Source organism: Castor canadensis, chromosome 1 (genome assembly GCF_047511655.1).
Source record: "Castor canadensis chromosome 1, mCasCan1.hap1v2, whole genome shotgun sequence".
Classification (NCBI taxonomy): domain Eukaryota; kingdom Metazoa; phylum Chordata; class Mammalia; order Rodentia; family Castoridae; genus Castor; species Castor canadensis.
In genome coordinates, this window is record NC_133386.1 from 112,322,015 (window position 1) to 112,339,573 (window position 17,559).

The 17,559-nt window shown below is 38.1% G+C and overlaps 2 protein-coding genes across 38 annotated transcripts in view; one reads left to right on the forward strand and one right to left on the reverse strand.

Moving 5' to 3' along the window:
• Window positions 1-13,018, forward strand: part of LOC141410456 (TATA box-binding protein-associated factor RNA polymerase I subunit D-like) — a 32,158-nt gene extending 19,140 nt beyond the window's left edge. For 36 of the 37 annotated variants that reach the window (XR_012450058.1, XR_012450056.1, XR_012450060.1 and 33 more), the window contains 2 exons: window positions 6,515-6,736; window positions 7,136-13,018. The gene's annotated coding sequence lies outside the window, so the exon portion shown is untranslated. The remainder of the gene's footprint in view (window positions 1-6,514; window positions 6,737-7,135) is intronic. The other variant, XM_074080900.1, reaches the window with a different exon arrangement.
• LOC109676305 (centrosomal protein of 295 kDa-like) overlaps window positions 1-17,559 on the reverse strand; it is a 50,532-nt gene that overhangs the window by 8,688 nt on the left and 24,285 nt on the right. The window contains exons 11-18 of the mRNA XM_074080780.1: window positions 15,391-15,483; window positions 15,133-15,236; window positions 12,476-12,613; window positions 11,711-11,808; window positions 7,994-11,429; window positions 6,644-6,821; window positions 6,379-6,522; window positions 1,137-1,289 (exon numbers count right to left, since the gene is read on the reverse strand). Of these exons, the coding sequence (XP_073936881.1) occupies window positions 1,137-1,289; window positions 6,379-6,522; window positions 6,644-6,821; window positions 7,994-11,429; window positions 11,711-11,808; window positions 12,476-12,613; window positions 15,133-15,236; window positions 15,391-15,483 (4,344 nt within the window). The remainder of the gene's footprint in view (window positions 1-1,136; window positions 1,290-6,378; window positions 6,523-6,643; window positions 6,822-7,993; window positions 11,430-11,710; window positions 11,809-12,475; window positions 12,614-15,132; window positions 15,237-15,390; window positions 15,484-17,559) is intronic.

The following is a 17,559-nucleotide window of genomic DNA, read 5'->3' on the forward strand; positions in this document are numbered from 1 at the left end:
ATTATTTTTGATCTGCAGATAAAGAACCTTTAAGATAGACAGATAATTGTAATTTTTTTCTAATACCCTTTTATTAAGAAGCCTCATGTTTGCTTTTGGTGTGCATTTTCCCTTGATGCCTGAACAAGTCAAGACACCCAAGTTCTGTTCAACTATAGTATGTTCCTGGTAGTCTTTGGCTAGAGGACATACAGATAAAAGGAAAATACAAGTATACGCTGGTGTAATCTAAAGGAATGATGTAACAGTTTTATTTTAAAATGATAAGAATTATAATGTACTAGAAATTCTGTATGTTACATTTACTTTAACCTACAGTTTAAAAAGCAGATGCTAAAGTCAATTTTTTTCTATAAACCCTCAAGAAGAAAATCTCTCATCTCATTCTATTTAACTACAGATATAGCTATGATACCAATTATCTGAATATATGTGACAGCTAAAGTTAAGAAATCTGGGTAGAAAGTTAACCATTTAAGAGGTGTGTCACATATAACAGAGCAGTGCTACAACTCTGTAAGGTCAGTAAGCAATATTACACAGAAAATAGCTTTCTGTATACATGTATACACTCAAAAGCAAGAAAATTAACATCGGTTATTACCAGGTGGTAGCATTAATTGATTTAAAGTTCCTTACAATTATTTTCCAAATATTTACAAATGAAGCAGCTCATTTAGAATCCCACAGAGAGAATTTTTAAAATATCTCATAATACTTGACTTACAATGTAGACTCTTACAAATAGGCTTAAACATAAAATTTATGGAGCTGCCAACTACATAAACTCATCCTGATATACTTCCTGTTGGTATTTATTTAATAAAACATTTTAAAAGCAAAGCTACTTACTTTCAATAAACTTCAAGTCCCTCAATTTTCTGTACAAACATAAATACATGCTTATTTTAAAAATCTACAATATATGAGCATACAGAATAGAAAATGAAACCACATCTCCAACAAAGGTAAGCCTGTATCAACACTGATGACTACCAGCCCAGGTAATTTGTTATGCATAGAACAACAGAGTATGGGCGTACCATACAATCACTATCATAAGTAACCCTACTGCAATTCTTTTTTGTCCATGTATCCTTGTGCACAATTCTACTTTCAATTTCTTTACCTCTCACCTGCTTCATCAGAGTCATCACTTTTGATGCCCTTCTGAACAGGTAGTTGTTGACAACCAAATGGGTCATGAGCAAGTGGACTCCCAAGGAAACTTTGTTCTCGGCTTATTGAGACCCTCATGGGGTCTCTGTCTTGAAGAAAATTTGGTTTACCTGAGTAGTAAAAAGAATTGACTTACTAAATTTCCACTTAAGTTTCCTGAGTGAGTTAAAACTAAAATGGCAATTTAGATAATTAGGTAAAAATCTAAACTCTTAAAGACCCCATTTATATAGTAGGAAAATAATGACTGTTTATCGTTCAGTCAGGCCTTTATTTTAAATTTTACTAAGATTTTAATGATATCCCTACTACCTAACTCGATTATATATCAGTGGTGATTAATCACATGAAAAAAAAATACCTGGATAATCTAGTAACTATCAGTAGTGTTTAAGATATAATATGCATAAATGATAGACATAAAGTTCAAAAATAGCCACAACAAAATAGGAGCTTAGGGAATAGTAATTAGGAGGGCATGAGGAAAGCCCTATAAAGGACCCTCTAGTGTTCCAGTTCTTGTCCTGGGTGTTGGTTACATGGTTATTTCAGTTGTTTATCTGATTTCAGTGACTTATTTTACTGATAAATCACTGAAATAAGCACCTCTGAATGTCATGCTTTGACACAAAAATAAGTAATCAAAGGAATGTGCAATACTGGAAGGAAGTAAGCTAATTTAATGTGCAGAACCCAGAAAAAAACGGGAATTAAAGGCACCAGGTATTACAAAAGACACTCATTTTCAGGGACAAAAAACACGGATAACGTTTAAAACTATGTACTTGGAACATTAGATCTTCTGGTCTCCTGCTATCCCTGTCCTTCAACATCATCCCCAGAGGAGACTGAAAGTTTATCTTCTGGAGAAACTGAATTTAATATGCTCCGAGTTCAGGATGATCAGGCACAGAAAGAAGGAAAGTGTAGGAGGGAGTGACAGAATGCCATAAGGAAAATCAGGGTTAGTAAAGAAAGTCTGCATCAACTCAGGCCCCCAGTTCTGGCTCTATAACACTTAAGTCAGGCTTTTGCTGTCATTAGAGGATCTTTCTTTACAAAGAAAAAGAATTATAGGTATTACATTGAGGGTCCTTGATGAAAAAGTCACACCTTTCCCCATGAAGTCCAGCAACTAAATAAGGTTCTATCCATAGGACCTCCATACAGTCCTCAGCATCTCACTCAAATATACAAAGGTATAGAAGAAAGCCTATAAACTATAAGACACAAATCACACACACACATACAGGGGAAAAAAAAAACCCACCAACTCAAAATGAGAAAAGCAGAACCCAAATCAACAACTAAAAATGTAAACATGAGGCCCTCTTGGAAAAGTAACTAAATCAAAAAGGGCTGGGGCTTGGCTCAAGTGATAGAGCACCTGTCCAGCAAGTTCAACGTTTGGAGTTTAAAATCTCAGCACTCTCAAAAAAGAACAAAAATTTAAATATTCTGCATTCATGAAACAATAGCAGAACATTATACATGAAAAACAAGAGAAAAAAAGAACCTCTTGAAACTACAATTTGATAACCAAAATAAAAGTCCAGCATATTGGGATAAAAGAGTTAAGGAAATCTGCACAGAGAGCAAAAGCAAAATAAATGAACTACTGGGGAAAGGAAGACTTGGAAGATTATACAGATCAACATTTTCAACTTGGTCAACCCCCAAAGAGTCTACTTAGATTTTTTTCCCCCTCTCTATCTGGCCTACCCAAATCAAAGTTTAATAACTACAGATACAATGTATAGCTGTGCTTTTTAAATGTACACATTTTAAAAAGGTAAGTTTTCTCACCTCCACTCCCAAACCAGTTTTATATCCCCTCCCCCTTCAAGCAAGTAACACTTTGCTCTAAGAATGACCTTGCTTGCTGCCTGTAATCCCAGCTATTCAGTGGAGATCAGGAGGAAAACCAGGCAAAAAAGAGCAAGATGCCCATCTCAACCAGCAAACTGGACATGATGGCTCAAGTGAGCATTGATCCTAGCTACAAGGGAGGCCATAGGGAGGATCATCTCTAGGTCTGAGGCCCCAGGCAAAAATGCAAGACCCTATCTGAAAAAATAACTAAAGCAAGCAAAAAAGGACTAGAGACATAATTTAAGTACCTGCCCCGTAGCATGAGGCTCTAAAAAAACAAGGACCTTGGTAAAGCCATCCAGCTTTCAATTAAAAAGGTTTTCATGGCAGAGGAAACAGTGTCAACTTCACAGAAAATTGTATTTAGAGGTATAGGTATTAAGGGAATGTAGAAGGATAGCCATCCATTCTACAGAAACTTTAGGCAAATGGAAAAAAGTTGACTTACAACAGGACAAAAGGTTTATGGAGAGAAATGTAATCATACTGTACCAACTGTCAAAGCAGTAAAAAATATTTACACTAAAATGATAATTTAGCTGAATTTTTGCTTAAATCCAATACAACCATGGTTGTAAATCCAAGAAGGACACCTGAGAAGTGATTGTTGAGTAGGATTCAGAAGAACTGCTATTTAATGGTATATGGCAATGTTTGGCTTTTTAAACTATTTGTATGTAATACTTTGATTAGAAGTATTACCTGAAGATGTATTACCTAAAGATGTATGATACCAGCTATCTTATGAGAGCTCTCAAAGAGCACATGAAAGGGAAACTTGTCAGTTCAGGACAAACTTACCAGAGAAATGGTGCCAGCAAGACCATGAAGGGCTTCGCAGATAAAGCTAGGGTCTTTGATTTATTTAAATTTACTGCTCAAATACAAAAAAACCAATGGAAAGTTTTAAATGAGGAAGGGGAAGGAGATTACTCTAAACATAACATGGGAAAATTGGTTTAGAGTAAAGCAAGACTGGAAACTAGGAAAACACTGGGAGTAAGGTAGTCATCCAAGAAAAAAATGACTGCCTGAAGTAAATAAGTAGTAGTGGAAATGGAAAGAACTGGGCAAATTTAGGAGTTCACAGAGTGGAATTGAAATTTGGTGACTTATTTATTGGGTGTTGGAGAAGGGTATAGCCAAGGGAAGGGCCAAGCCTTCCCATCTGAGTTCTATTCACCAAAGGTGGCAGGGAGGAGCTGAAAGATAAAGGAGATAAATTGATTTTCCTTTATACAAGATGACATTTTTGAGGATTCCCTCATAGCCATTCTGAATTTGGCGAACTGTTCAATTCCTGAACAGCTGTGGTTTATCAAATGCAAAACAGTTAAAAAAGCTTCTAAAGCTAGGAATAAATAAAATCATTACTCCGTAAGTTCCACGAGATATAATAAAAGAGCAGAAAGTGCAATGATTCTTAAGACTTACTCTGAATTTCCATCTTCCTTAATTCTCTCAAACAGAAAAAGGCTGAAGACCAAAATAGTTAATTGTAACACAATACTTCTATGTATGTTGCTAAGAAATATAAAAAAGCTCATTTACACACACGCCCTTTAAAAAAAAAAAAAAGATTTGCTAACTGGGCACAATGCCTCACATCCTAGCTGTCTCAACTTGACATCACTTAGGCCATCATAAACTGTTTGACCTCCCGCGGAGATGGACACTCCAAGGGAAACATCTTATTTCCTAGCACCTGTGCCAGAACAAAAGCCCTAGCTCCTTGACTGCCCCCAGAAACTCCTATTCTTGCCATTGGTCTATAAATGAAATGCCCTGGCTCCTAGCACCTGTACCAGGACACAAGGCCCAGTTCTTTGATTACCCCTAGCAACGGACTATGGACAAGTCACAATGGGAAATCCTCCCTGACCCTTTACTAGGTCCTTCCTTTCCTATAAAACCCCCCAGTCTGTAAGTGACAGTGGACTCTAGCTCTCTGGCTGGAGAACCCCTCTGCAGGTTTCTTCTCCTGAATGAACTTGTGCTGATGTTGAGCCATGTCTTTGTCTATCTCTCTGTGCTTTTCAGTCTACTTGGAAGGCAGAGCTGAGGAGGACAGAGGTTCGAGGCCAATCCATCTCAACCAATAGCTGAGCATAGTGATGCACATTTGTCATCCCTGAGTCATGGGAAGCATAAATAGCTCTTGGTCTAGGCTGGCCCTGGCATAAAGAAGATCCTATTCAAAACATAACTAAAGCAAGGGCTGGGGTGTGTGGCTCAAGTGGTGGAGCTCCTGCCTGCAAGTGTTAAGTCCCTGAGTTCAAACCTCACTACTCCAAGAAAAAAGATTTGCTTTAATAAATCTGATCAAGAAAATTATTCGGTTGAGTCTGAAATCTAAAAAAGATTATGAAATTCAAAGAACTGCTTACAAAATACTGCAGGTTGGAATTTTTATAGGTAAGAAATATGGTAAGGGACTATGGTTTGTTCTAATTATCCTTAAAGCCAGGATTCCTTTGGGGTTTTTTTGGCAGTAGGGAACTGAGGGCCTTGCTTTCCTTGGCAGGTGCTCTACCACTTGAGCTATACTGTCAACCCTTTTTTGTTTTACTTATTTTTTGGTAGGGCCTTGGCTTTTTTATTAGGGGCTGTCCTCCGAATGTGGCCTCCTTCTACTTAGGGCTTGCTGCCTAGCTGTGATCACAGGCACATTACCACCAAGCTCCATCATCCTCTGCTTATTTGTTGAGATAGGTCTTGATAACCTTTTACCCAGATTGACCTTGAACTTTAATCCTTCCACTCTCCACCTCTGGAGTAGCTGGGATCACAGGCTCAAACCACCACGCCCAGTTCCTAAGGATTTTAAACATCATAATCATCAGTGAAAAGAAAATCAGGAAAAGTATTAAAGTAGAAAAGTGGCAAGGAAAAAGAGAAAAAAGAACTGAGTCATATCTTAAACATGTTTAGAAGAAAAACAGGAATGGAAGCAGAGGGAATAAGAGTGTTAGAATATGGGATATTGAAGATTTTTGTCTGCTATAAATTGGTCTCCCCCTATATAAAATAAAAAAAAAATAGTTACTTAATGGTACATTTTTTAAATCCAAGTTTTAAAAACTATTTTAAGTAAAAAAAAGTTTCTCCTTGGGCTGGGAGCATGGCTCAAGTGGTAGAGCACCTGCCTATCAAGCACGAGGTCCTGAGTTCAAACCCTACTACCACCAAAAAGAAACAAACAAAAAACCCAAACTTTTCTTCTCACAAGTAGTCAAAGACTAAGTGTCTTAGATAAATTTTGGTATCCTGAAAAAATGCAGAAAACTGGCAAACCATTAAAAATCTTTCATCCAACCATCTATTCACCTGGTGTAGAAGGTCTGCCACTTGCTGGTGATTCCACTTCTTGTATAGCACTAAGTTCATGTTGGTTTAAGTCCAGTCCACATTTAACTTTGGCTACAGGTGGTTTTGAGGCATTTCTGCTTGGTTCTTTGTCCAGATGCTCACCTACCGAGAGAACAAGTTAAGCACAATGAAGATCAACAACCATATTATTCTCCAAACAGCAGACTGCAGGGGATGAAAGCAAAAACAATCAGCAGAATTACAATAAATGCAATCATCTTACTCCGTTGTGAGGCACTAGCAGCTTCTGAAAGCAGATGGTTATCATCAGAGGTGTTCCGATCTGTGTAACCATTGCTTTCCTGATCATCTCTTGGTAAGTCTTGAATATTCGGAAGGCACTCTCTAAGCTGCTCCATCTTCTGCATTCTTAAACCATTTTCAACTGTAGGCTGACTTGCCTGAAAAAGTGGACAGATGAGAGTGGGGATAACACATGTTGAGATTATGTGAGAAGTGCACTACATTTAGATCTCCCTTCTTACATTAGAACCTCCAGCAAATAAGTAGTTCCATCACTCACATGACTACAATTTTATTCATAGATAAAACATGAGATATGATTCTAATATTAAAAAATTGATCTTCCCATTGAGAAGTACAACCACTCACAGCCCTGGACATAAAAACCTAGCTTCCTCTATACCTCTCCACAAGAGATTATACCTGGGTATTCCTCTCTGCTTTTCATTTGCATTACTTTTTCTTTAAACAGGCATTAACTTCTCTTGGACTCAACCCAAGTTCTCCTGAACTTCAAAGAGTTGTAGAACTCTGTTTACACTTAAATAATGAATTTAAGAAATGGCCGACTACAATATGGATACATTCATATTCAGGAGAAAGCCCTCGTCTCCCAAGAACTATGGTAACTGTCTGAGTGACTAAGCCAGTCTTCTCAACAATTCAGATGCAGGTCCAGCTCTACATCAGCCTACAACCATGCTAGCTTTTTAACAAATGAAAAAGAGAGTACTGATTTTGATTCACATATAATGTCAACAAAGTGCTATACACAAAAAACCCAAGGTTTGCTATGACATAAGAAACTTTCTGCTAACCAGTTATGTCTACAATTTTAATCTATGGTAAACTTAAAGTTCATTATAACAAAGTATCAAATAAGAAACTATATACAAGGTGTGGCTCAAATGGTAAAGTACTTGTCTAGCAAGCACAACATCCTCAGTTCAAAACCCAGTACCACAAAAAAAAAAAAACAAAACCAAAACCTCTATTCTTACTGGGAATGTAGCTCAGTTTACAGTGCTTACCTATCAAGCACAAGTCCCTAGGCTCCATCCCAGCACACAAAGGCAAACAAACAACAAAAATTTATATTCTTTCATGGTGTTAGCATTTAAAATTAGTTGGGTTCTAACTATTAATCTCATAAACACCACATGAGGTAGATGAATTTTAATTTCCACATTGTTTAGTATAGAAAATAAAAGCACAGGTGAGATCAAATCACTTACTCTCAATAATTCAATACTTGTAGGCCGAGAATTAAATGTGAGTCAGGTTTAAACCTCTACTGTTTAATATTTAGGTATGTAAGTTTAAAACGTACCTGACCATTATTAAAGAAATCCTTCAAGGTCTCTTGATGTTTCTGTATCTGCTGTTGCAATGCTGTTTGTCTCAGTACAAGCGATTCTTCTTGGGCTTTTTGACTATAATGCAAGACTCTTTGTAGATCCAACTGCTTCTGAAGACCCACATTATCTTGCTGAGCTGAGAAAGGCTGTGAATAACTCAAAAGCCTATCTTGAAACCCTGGTGTCACAGAATCACTTGAGGGAGCTGCATGTTCATTTTCAGAATACAATTCACAAATGCTTTTAGATTTAGCTTCTGCAAAAGGCAGTGGAATGAATGAATGATCTGTTTCCTTGGATAGCAATAAAGAGGGGACAGCATACTCAGCAGATTTATTTTGTTTGTTTAAAAGGAGCTCTGCCTGGGGCTTCTCATTAGGACACACCTCCCTTTCTAAGTCCAACAGCACTCTCAAATTCCCTTGCTGAGACAGAATAGGCTGTGAAGGGCTCAAAAGCCTATCCGATTGCCTTGGGATCTTGGTATCATTGCTTTTGGTTTGGAAAGACGTTTGGGTTCCTTCAGAGTCAGCAACAGGCAGGGCTACCTGGGATGAAAATGAAGAGGAACTGACCTGCTCCGATGACACCCTTTTCTCTAATTTACTTAATCTTTGCAAGAGCAGTTCTTCTTGAAGTTCCTGTCCAGATCGAATGGCTTTCCTTTGTACATCTAAGTGCTGCTGAAGCATCTTCAAATCACCATGGTGAGACTGGACAAAATGCTCAGAAGATACCTTTTCCTCAAATTTAAATTGTCTGGGTAACACTAATTCTTTCTGGCTTTTTTTAACAGAAGGAAAAGAATTTGTCTGTGCATGCAAATGTTCTTGAAGTACAATCAAATTATCTTGTTGAGGTAAAACAGTATGTGATAAACCCAGCAGCCTATCAGGCAAAATCAGCATCTCAGAATGACTTGAGGAGGTTGTATTATTGTTAGTTGGACAAAGTTCTTGAGTTCTTTCAGATTCACTAAGAGGTAATGAAGCAAATGAATGCTGTGAGGAAGAGGTACCAACCTGTTCAGGAGATAGTCTTCCCTTCCAATGTCTCTGTTTATGTAAAAGTATTTCTTCCTGAGCTACCTGTCTAGATTGAATGATGGCTTCCCTCTGTGCAGCTACTTGTTCTTGAAGTGCCTTTAAATTTTCTTGTTGAGGCTGGATGCACTGTGCTATCTTTGAAAGCCTGTCCTGCAATTCTGGGATCTGAAAATAGCTTGCAGTTATTTTATTATTATTGTCTATTGAAACAGGTTCCTGGGTTGTACCAGAGTAGGCAGAAGGTAATGATGTAAATGAAAGCTGTCCTGACTGAGGTATGAATGAAGATAAGCCAGTTTGTTCCTGGGTTGTACCAGAGTAGGCAGAAGGCAAGGATATAAATGAAAGCTGTCCTGATTGGGGTATGAATGAAGATAAGCCAGTTTGTTCAGAAGATGTATTATCTTGGGTTTTCTGACTAAAATGATAGGCTTCTTTCTCTGTCGCTAGACATTCTTGGTGTTCTTTCAAATGACCTTGTAGAGGTAGTGTATCTTGTGAAAATCTCAAAAAACTTTCCTGAAGTCTTGGAATCTTAGAATGGCTTAAAGGACCTGTACTGTTACTCTTGATTGACATAAACTCCTGTAAACCTTCAAATTCAGCTGCCTGGGATGAAGAGGAGGTGCCGGGCTGCTTAGAAGAAATTCCTTTTTCCAGTTCATTTTTATATACAAATTCCTGAGTTCCTTGTCTAGCTCCAAGTATTACCCTCTGTACATGTGACTGTTCCTGGAATGTTGTCAAATTTTCTTGCCTTGGCAGGCCATGCTGTGGAAAGCTAAGAGACTTATCCTGAAATGTTGGAATTATCAAATGGCTCGAGGGAATGATGTTCTGAAATCTCTGAGGCTCAGCTTCAGTAGAAGCTTGAGAAGCGTCTAAATGCTGAGCTGGTGAGACAGGCATATTGTCCCTCAAATTCCTTTGTCTATGTAAAAGTAATTCCACTTGAGCATCAGGTCTAACCTGAAGCATATCCCTCTGTGTGGTATACTGTTCTTGGAACAACTTAAAGTTATCTGATAGAGGTGGGAACTGCTGTAGGAAACTCGAAGATCCATCCTGAGATCCTGAGATTTCAGACTGGCTTGAGAAAAGCCCTTTCTCTCTAGATTTTGTATTAGCGAAAGGTAGTGAAGTAAACATGTGCTGAGTTACTTGCTGTGGCAGAAAAGAGGGCTCAGCTTGTTCAGAACATATCCTTCCATCTAATTCATTCTGTTTATGTACAAGTAAGACCTCCTGGGCTTCGCGCCTAGCCTGAAGGACATCCCTCTGAATATTCAAATGTTCTTGGAGAAATTTTAAATTACTTTGCTGCAATACCATAGGCTGTGAAAAATGCAAAAGCCTGTCCTCCCATTGTGCAAGTGCAGGATTACCTGAGGGGAGCACAGAAGCTCTGTTGGCTGGAGAAGAATCCTGGAATCTCCCAGGTTCAGCTTTGGCAGAACTCAGTGAAGCATGTGAATCTACAGTCACCACGGGGTGGAGTGCAGAGAGACCAGTGTGTTCTTCCAGTTCTTTTTGTTTATACAAAAGCAGCTGCTCCTGTCTTGCCTGAAGAATACTCTTCTGTAGTTCTAACTGTTCTTGAAGGGCCTTCAAATGACCTTGCTGGGCTGCGATAGTCTCTGAGGATGTCAAAGGATGATCATGTATCTGGCTGATTGCAGAATGGCCTATGGAAACTGTACTTTTGTTTATGATTGAAAGGGGTTCCTGAGTTTTTCCAGACTCAACTTTAACAGGGAGAAAAGTAAAAGAATGTTCAGATGCCAGTGGTAGGAATGAAGATGGTTCAGTGAGCTTAGAGGATATATTTTCACTGTCATCTGATAATATTTGTTGAGATTCTAAAGCTTGAAAAGTTGGTACCCTAAGTGTTTCAGGTATTTCTCTAGCACCCTGTAATACCTGTGGCTGATCATATGACAAAGCCCCTGAAAGCTTATGAGAATCTTTAGGGACCAATTTATAGTCTCTCTGTTGTGTTTCAGTCTTAGAGAACTGCCTTAGATATTCCTGTGATTCTATGTTGGCTAAAACATCTGAAGTTCTTACTATTTCTGTTGTTTTTATCTGTCTTTGTGGAAAGTGATTTTGTCCTGGTACCTGAATATGATCTTGTTCTAATTTACAGATCTGTATGGGTTGCATGTTAAGACTTAACTTGAGTCTCTGACTTTGATTCCAATGCTCTGATATAGCAGTACGTTTTTCAGATTTCTGTGGTAGTATTGATATAACAGAATCAGATATCAAAGATGTGGCTGACATGGATGGATACCTTCCTTTTAATATAGTTTGATACTCTAGTAATCGTTTCCTGGCAGTTTCAACAGATTGCTTGTGTAACCTATCAAAAACAAGCAGAAAAACAAGTATATTATTATTTTTTTTAATGAACGAAAAATGTCTTACATTCTCAAGTGTTTATAAATTCAATTTAATAAACAGCAATCTAGGACTGTCCATGATCATGGTGGAAAGGGAACAACACTCCTACTGCCCTTGGGGAAATCTCTATCCCAACCTATCTTGGGATACAGAGACTCCCAGCTAGAGTATCACATAAACAAATAATAAATCCTGAAGACATAGCACACTGTCAGACAGAAATTATGCTTAAACTAATACCTGTTTTGTTGTAAAAGCTGTTGTTGATAGTTACGAATCATCTGCCTATGTCCATCTTCATCAGAAATAACAGTGCATGATGCCAGAGCAGTGCCAACCTAAAGAAGAAAAAACTAATTAAAAGGCACACTTTGGAAGCAAGTACTAAAATATCTCATATAATGTTCTGTAATTATACATTTTCATGTAGCTTTGTACTTTATAATTAGGTACGTGGGACTAGGAATGTAGACTGGTGGTAGAGTGTTTGGCTAGCATGCACAAGATCCTGGCTTCAATCCCCAGCACTGTAATAATAAGTAAAAGCACCAAGTGTTCTTAAAAACAAACTTATCTAGTGGTGATGTCTGCTCAGCTCTAAACATTACAAATAAGTTAATTAAATAAAAGAAAAAACAGAAAAAGTCCAGCACAGTAGCACATGCCTGAATGCAGCACTTGGGAGGCTGACGCAGGACCATGGAGAATGGAGACCATGCTGGGCTACACAGCAATACCCGACTTCATACAACACCTCAGTGAGACCAGCTAGTACAACTAGTGTGGAGTCCAAAAGCTCAACATACAAATTTCCCACAAATCACAGTCTTACCTATATTAGCGCTCAACAGAAACTAAAGAAAAAACCCATAGGTTGTTGCAAATGTAGGTTATTAAATGGTCAAATAAAAAGAAAGGCATTTAATTTTCTGACTGTCATGACCATATTTCTTGACGCCCACCCCCCCAGTGGTTTATATAGGGATGAGATTTCCTGCATCCTACCTTAGTCTGTTGAATATTTTTTCTTTTTTCTTCTTCCAGCTGAGCCCTGAAGCAATCGGTTTCTAATCTTAACTTCTGTTGTTCAATTTGTTCCAGTAATTCTAACTGCTTTTGCTTTTGCTCTTCTATTTCCATTATCTAGGTGATAAAAAATACTATTGATCTGTTAACAACAAGCTCATACAAAAGAAACTTCATATGCATTACATTAAAAAAGAAATAGGTCTTGTCAGCAAGTGGATCTATTATCTATGAAGTGTTGCTAGCACTGCCAAAGGATGACAGGAGGAAGAGATGGGAAAAGAGGAAAAGAAAAAAGGGAGAAAAGTATAAAGGAGCAGAGAGAAAGGAAGAAATAAGCATATTAACTACTTCTGTTTTTTGGGAGTGTGGGAAAACCGTGATCACCACAAAGAACCACCTCCAGAGAAGCTGTCAACACTGAGCAGCCAAATTCCATGTTCACATGTATAAACTCACTTCTTTATTTGTATGAATGATGACTAAAGAAATTAAATATTAAGGTCTTATGTAATACTTTGATTTCTATCTGGAAGCCAAAGGACTAGTCTTTTGTTGCCTGCCAAATGCAGTACTTAGTGCAGTCTCCGACACATAAATGTTTACTAAATAAGTGGAAAAAGGAATGCATTTGCAGTTTTATAAAGAGCGCTTCTATTAGAGTTAATGAGGACTATCTTGTTTTCAAAATAAAAAATATCTCAGCCTGATCCCTTCCTTATTCTCAATCAGGCAATAATGGCTATAGCAAGCTCCTCTGCGACAGGAGCCACTGAATTTAGACTGTCTACAGGCTTGTGGCAACTCTAGAACTGTATTATTAATAGACATCATTAGCTAAATAGGACTATTTAAGTTTTTTGTTTGTATGTTTTCTGTGGTGCTAGGGATGGAACCCAGGGCTTCGTGCATGCTAGGCAAGCACCCTACCACTAAGCTACATTCCCATACCACATGTGACTGTTTAAATTTACATTAATTCAAATTAAAATTTAAAGTTCGGTACTTCAGCTACACTAGTCACACTAAGTATTCAACAGCTCACCTGGTTAGCAGCTACCACACTGGGCATATGATATGGAACATCACATTATCGTTATGAAAAGGGCTACTGGATACCACCATTCTAGATTAGAAAACTTCTAAGAAATACTAGCTCAGAGAATCCTACTTCTCAATTGAAAAGAAATCATTTATTACAAGCAGAAGCTGGAAGCCAGTGGCTTACACCTGTCACCCTAGCTACTCAGGAGGCAGAGATCAGGAGGATGAGGTTTCAAAGCCAGCCCCCGGGCAAAGACTTCTCAAGACCCTATCTCGAAAATACCCAACACAAAACAGGGCTGGTGAAGTGACTCAAGAGGTAGAGTGCCTGCTTAGTAAGCATGAGGCCCTGAGTTCAAATCCCAGTACCATCTCAATAAATAAGTATAGATGAAACCAAACCTGTAGTTGTGGAGGCTGGCGTGATGGAACACGACTGTAATCCTTGCCCTCGGGAGGCAGGAGTATCATGAATTGAAGTTCAGCCTGGACTACAGAGCAAGACCACGTCTCAAGAAAACAAAACAAAGCAACTCCTTCCTCCAGACTAAAGGGGAGTACAGACATGACAACTAGATACAGTGTATGATCTCAGACTGGATCCCATCCCAGAGGGAAAGAATCCTATAAAAATACTGCCAGCTTACTGAATTAGAAATGAATATAGATTAAAGTACTGGATCAATGGTAAACGTCCTGAATCTAAATATCTGTCATATGATTATGTGAGAGGATGTCCTTGTTATTAAGAAATACATATTGAAGCCAGGCATGCAGAGGCCACATGAACTTACTGTTCAAGCCCAGCATGGGCTATGCAGAAAGAACCAGCCTCAAAAAACAAAAAGGCAAAAGATATTGATGTATTAGGGGGTGAAAAATGAATGATCTCAATCAGTAGTAGAGTGCTTGCCAGTACCACAAAAAGAAAGCAAAAAGCTTTTTTCCCCTTTAAAACACTACTTTTCAATAATCTTTTGGGATTACAAGGCCCATTTAGTATCTAACATTATGACGAGGACTTGGTAGTTCAACAAATACTTAAGGCACTGTGTCAGAAACAATGTAGGATCAACTGAACTTTTTTCTCTTTTGGTTGGACCGGGGCTTGAACTCACGGACTTGCACACGCAGAGCAGGCACTCGCAGAGCAGGTTTTCTACCACTTGAGACACACTACCAATCCATTTTGCTCTGGTTATTTTAAGAGATGGAGTCTTGCAAACTATTTGCCTAGGGCTGTCCTCAAACCTTGATCCTCCTGATCTCAACCTCCCAAGTAGCTAGAATTACAGGTGTGAGCCACCCGTGGCCAGCTAGGATCAACTGAATTTTCTTAAGAGAGTCTCTGCCTTAAAAAAAACAAAAAAAACCTTATAAAAGGTTTAAAATATAAAATATAAAGCAGACACGGTAAGGGTTAAATCAATAGTGTAAGTGAAAACGAAATAACATTTTATCAAATGTTTATGTAAGACAAACTAGAAAAACATGAAATCAAAAACAGCTGGAAAGTAAGACAAATTACATGATTCAAACAAAATCACAGTACCTAGAAGAAAGAAACATTTAAAAATAAAATTTCAAATGACCTGTTTCTGCCTTGCTGATGTTCTAACTCTGACTGCTTCTTCTTGAGGATGAAGTAGAACTGAGCTCTGAGCGACAGTCATGCCAGGTGGAGTCTCATTTACTTCTGTGGGAATCCCCAAAACAAAAATTAGTTTCAGTTGCTTAGAATTCTGAACCCACTACAATGCCCTGTCATTCATTTATTACATTTAATCTTACTGGGGAAAGACCTGATGAGCCTAGCAAGTGTAATACAAGGATGTGAGAAAAAGAAATACCTTGTTCTCTTCCAAAGTCTGTTTGACATGAAAGTGGTTTATCTTCACTAGAAAGTGGTCCAGACTCAATTGTCAATGTATCACTTTCAACAACTGCAATAGATGATACAATTGTTATTATAACCATACTGTCAAGCTTGAAGGGCGCAAAATAATAAAAATTTACAGATTAACATAGTCTACTTTAAGTAGAACACTTAGCTAAGATTCTGTCATCTTCTTGATGACCAGATATATTATTCCATCGAACACATGCCTAATGGAAGACCAAAATCAGAAACAAAGAAAAAGTAAAGATCTGATTAAAAATGCATGCTGGCAGGGTTTTCAAACACAACAGAAAAACGTGAAATAAGCAAGGTATCAAAGTTAAAAAAGAGAAGCTGAGGAAATGTCAGTGTATCGTTGATATATTTAGATACTAGAATTTTTATTGTTTGTGAAAACCAGAACAGAGAAGAAACTCGAAGCAATTTACTCTCACTGTTATCAGGATAACCAGATACTCTTCAGTCAAACTTATTCACTCAGTCTTTTGGCACCTAGATGCTGGGGACACTGTGGTCAATGAAAACAGGTTTCAAGTAGGTTTGAAACTTCATGTAATCATCCAAAAGACTTGTAGAATTAGAAATTGTGATAGGTACTATATTAAGAAAAGCAAACTACTATGCAATACAGTATATTAAAGATTATATTGATTAGTGGCTCAGATTTGATTTCTCTGAATACATGCCCTTTAAGCAGACACCTAAAAGGTAAGGAAGAATCAGCTAGGTAAGGCATATGGTAACGAACAGGAAATCTATCCAAGCAGATCAGCAGGTACGAAAGGCCCTGTGAGAATAAAGATGCTTGGCTCACTCAATGAACTGAAAGGAAATCCATATATATGGAGTACAGTCAGAAAAAGGGGAAGAAAGAAGCAAGATGAGAATGGAGAAACTCTATTCATACAGAACCTCTTTCAAAAAACTTGGCTATGGACTGGACATACCAGTCCCTTCTATAGCCCTCTTCTCTATGAATTCTCTCCCCTGAAGATTGCTTCCATGCCCCTGGCTTTAAATATTACATATATGTCTGATTTCCCAAATTACATCTCTTACTTTAAAAGATATTCGATTAACTTAACAAATACTAATTTTTCTGGGCACATTTTATGTATACGGCACTAGACTCTTGAGGATACTACAAATGAACAAAACAAAGATCCTACCCTCACGGGTGGGATGCAGAGGGGTAGGTGTTAAGAAAATCAGCAGAATGAATGAGAAAGTAAATTTACTGCTCATGAGATATTGGGAAAAGCTATGGAGAAAAAGCAGGGTAAGGGAGATAGGAAGTGAAGGGTGTGGGGGTACAACTGGAGAGGGGAAAGGATGCTATCTTATATAAAGTGGTCAGAGAAGGCCTCATTGAGAAAGTGAAGTTGAATAAACATATGAAGGAAGGAGGGGAGGAAGCCATGGAGAACTCTAGCAAAAAAGGATGAACAATTACAAAGACTACACAAGCCTATGTTTGTTTGTTTTAGAAATAGGGAGGAAGCTGGCATTTAAAGTACAATGACTGGGGAGGGAGGTGTAGCAAAAAACGAAATCAGATAGATGGAAAGAGCCGGAGTGTGGGGTGTGTGTGTGTGTGTGTGTGTGTGTGTGTGTGTGTGTGTGTGCGCGTGCGCAGATCACACATACAAGGCTCTGAAGCCACTGTAAACAGTTTGCTTTTTACTGAGTAAAATAGCCATTGGTGGGCTTCACCCAGAAGAATGCCATGGGCTGACCTGTGTTTAACAGGATCACTCTGTGAAGTAGGTTCTAGCAGAAAAATGCAAAAGCTGAAGACAGCAGACTACTACAAGATAATGGGAAACAAATGTGGCTTGAACTAGGATGGCAAGTGGTGAGATATAGTTAGGATTTGGATAGATTTTGAGTATGAGGCCAACATGATTTACTGACTTAGGAAATGAAAGGAGGGAACCAGAAAGATTACGAACTTTTTGGCTTGAGCAAAGGAATTAAAATACTGCCAGGTACTGAACTGTGAAGGATTATACAAAAGGCAGAAATAGGGTGAGAGGGGATATTAAGAGTTCAGTTTTGCACAAATTTTAGATATACAAAGGAAGATGTCAAACACATAGGTAAATAAGTAAGTTAAATG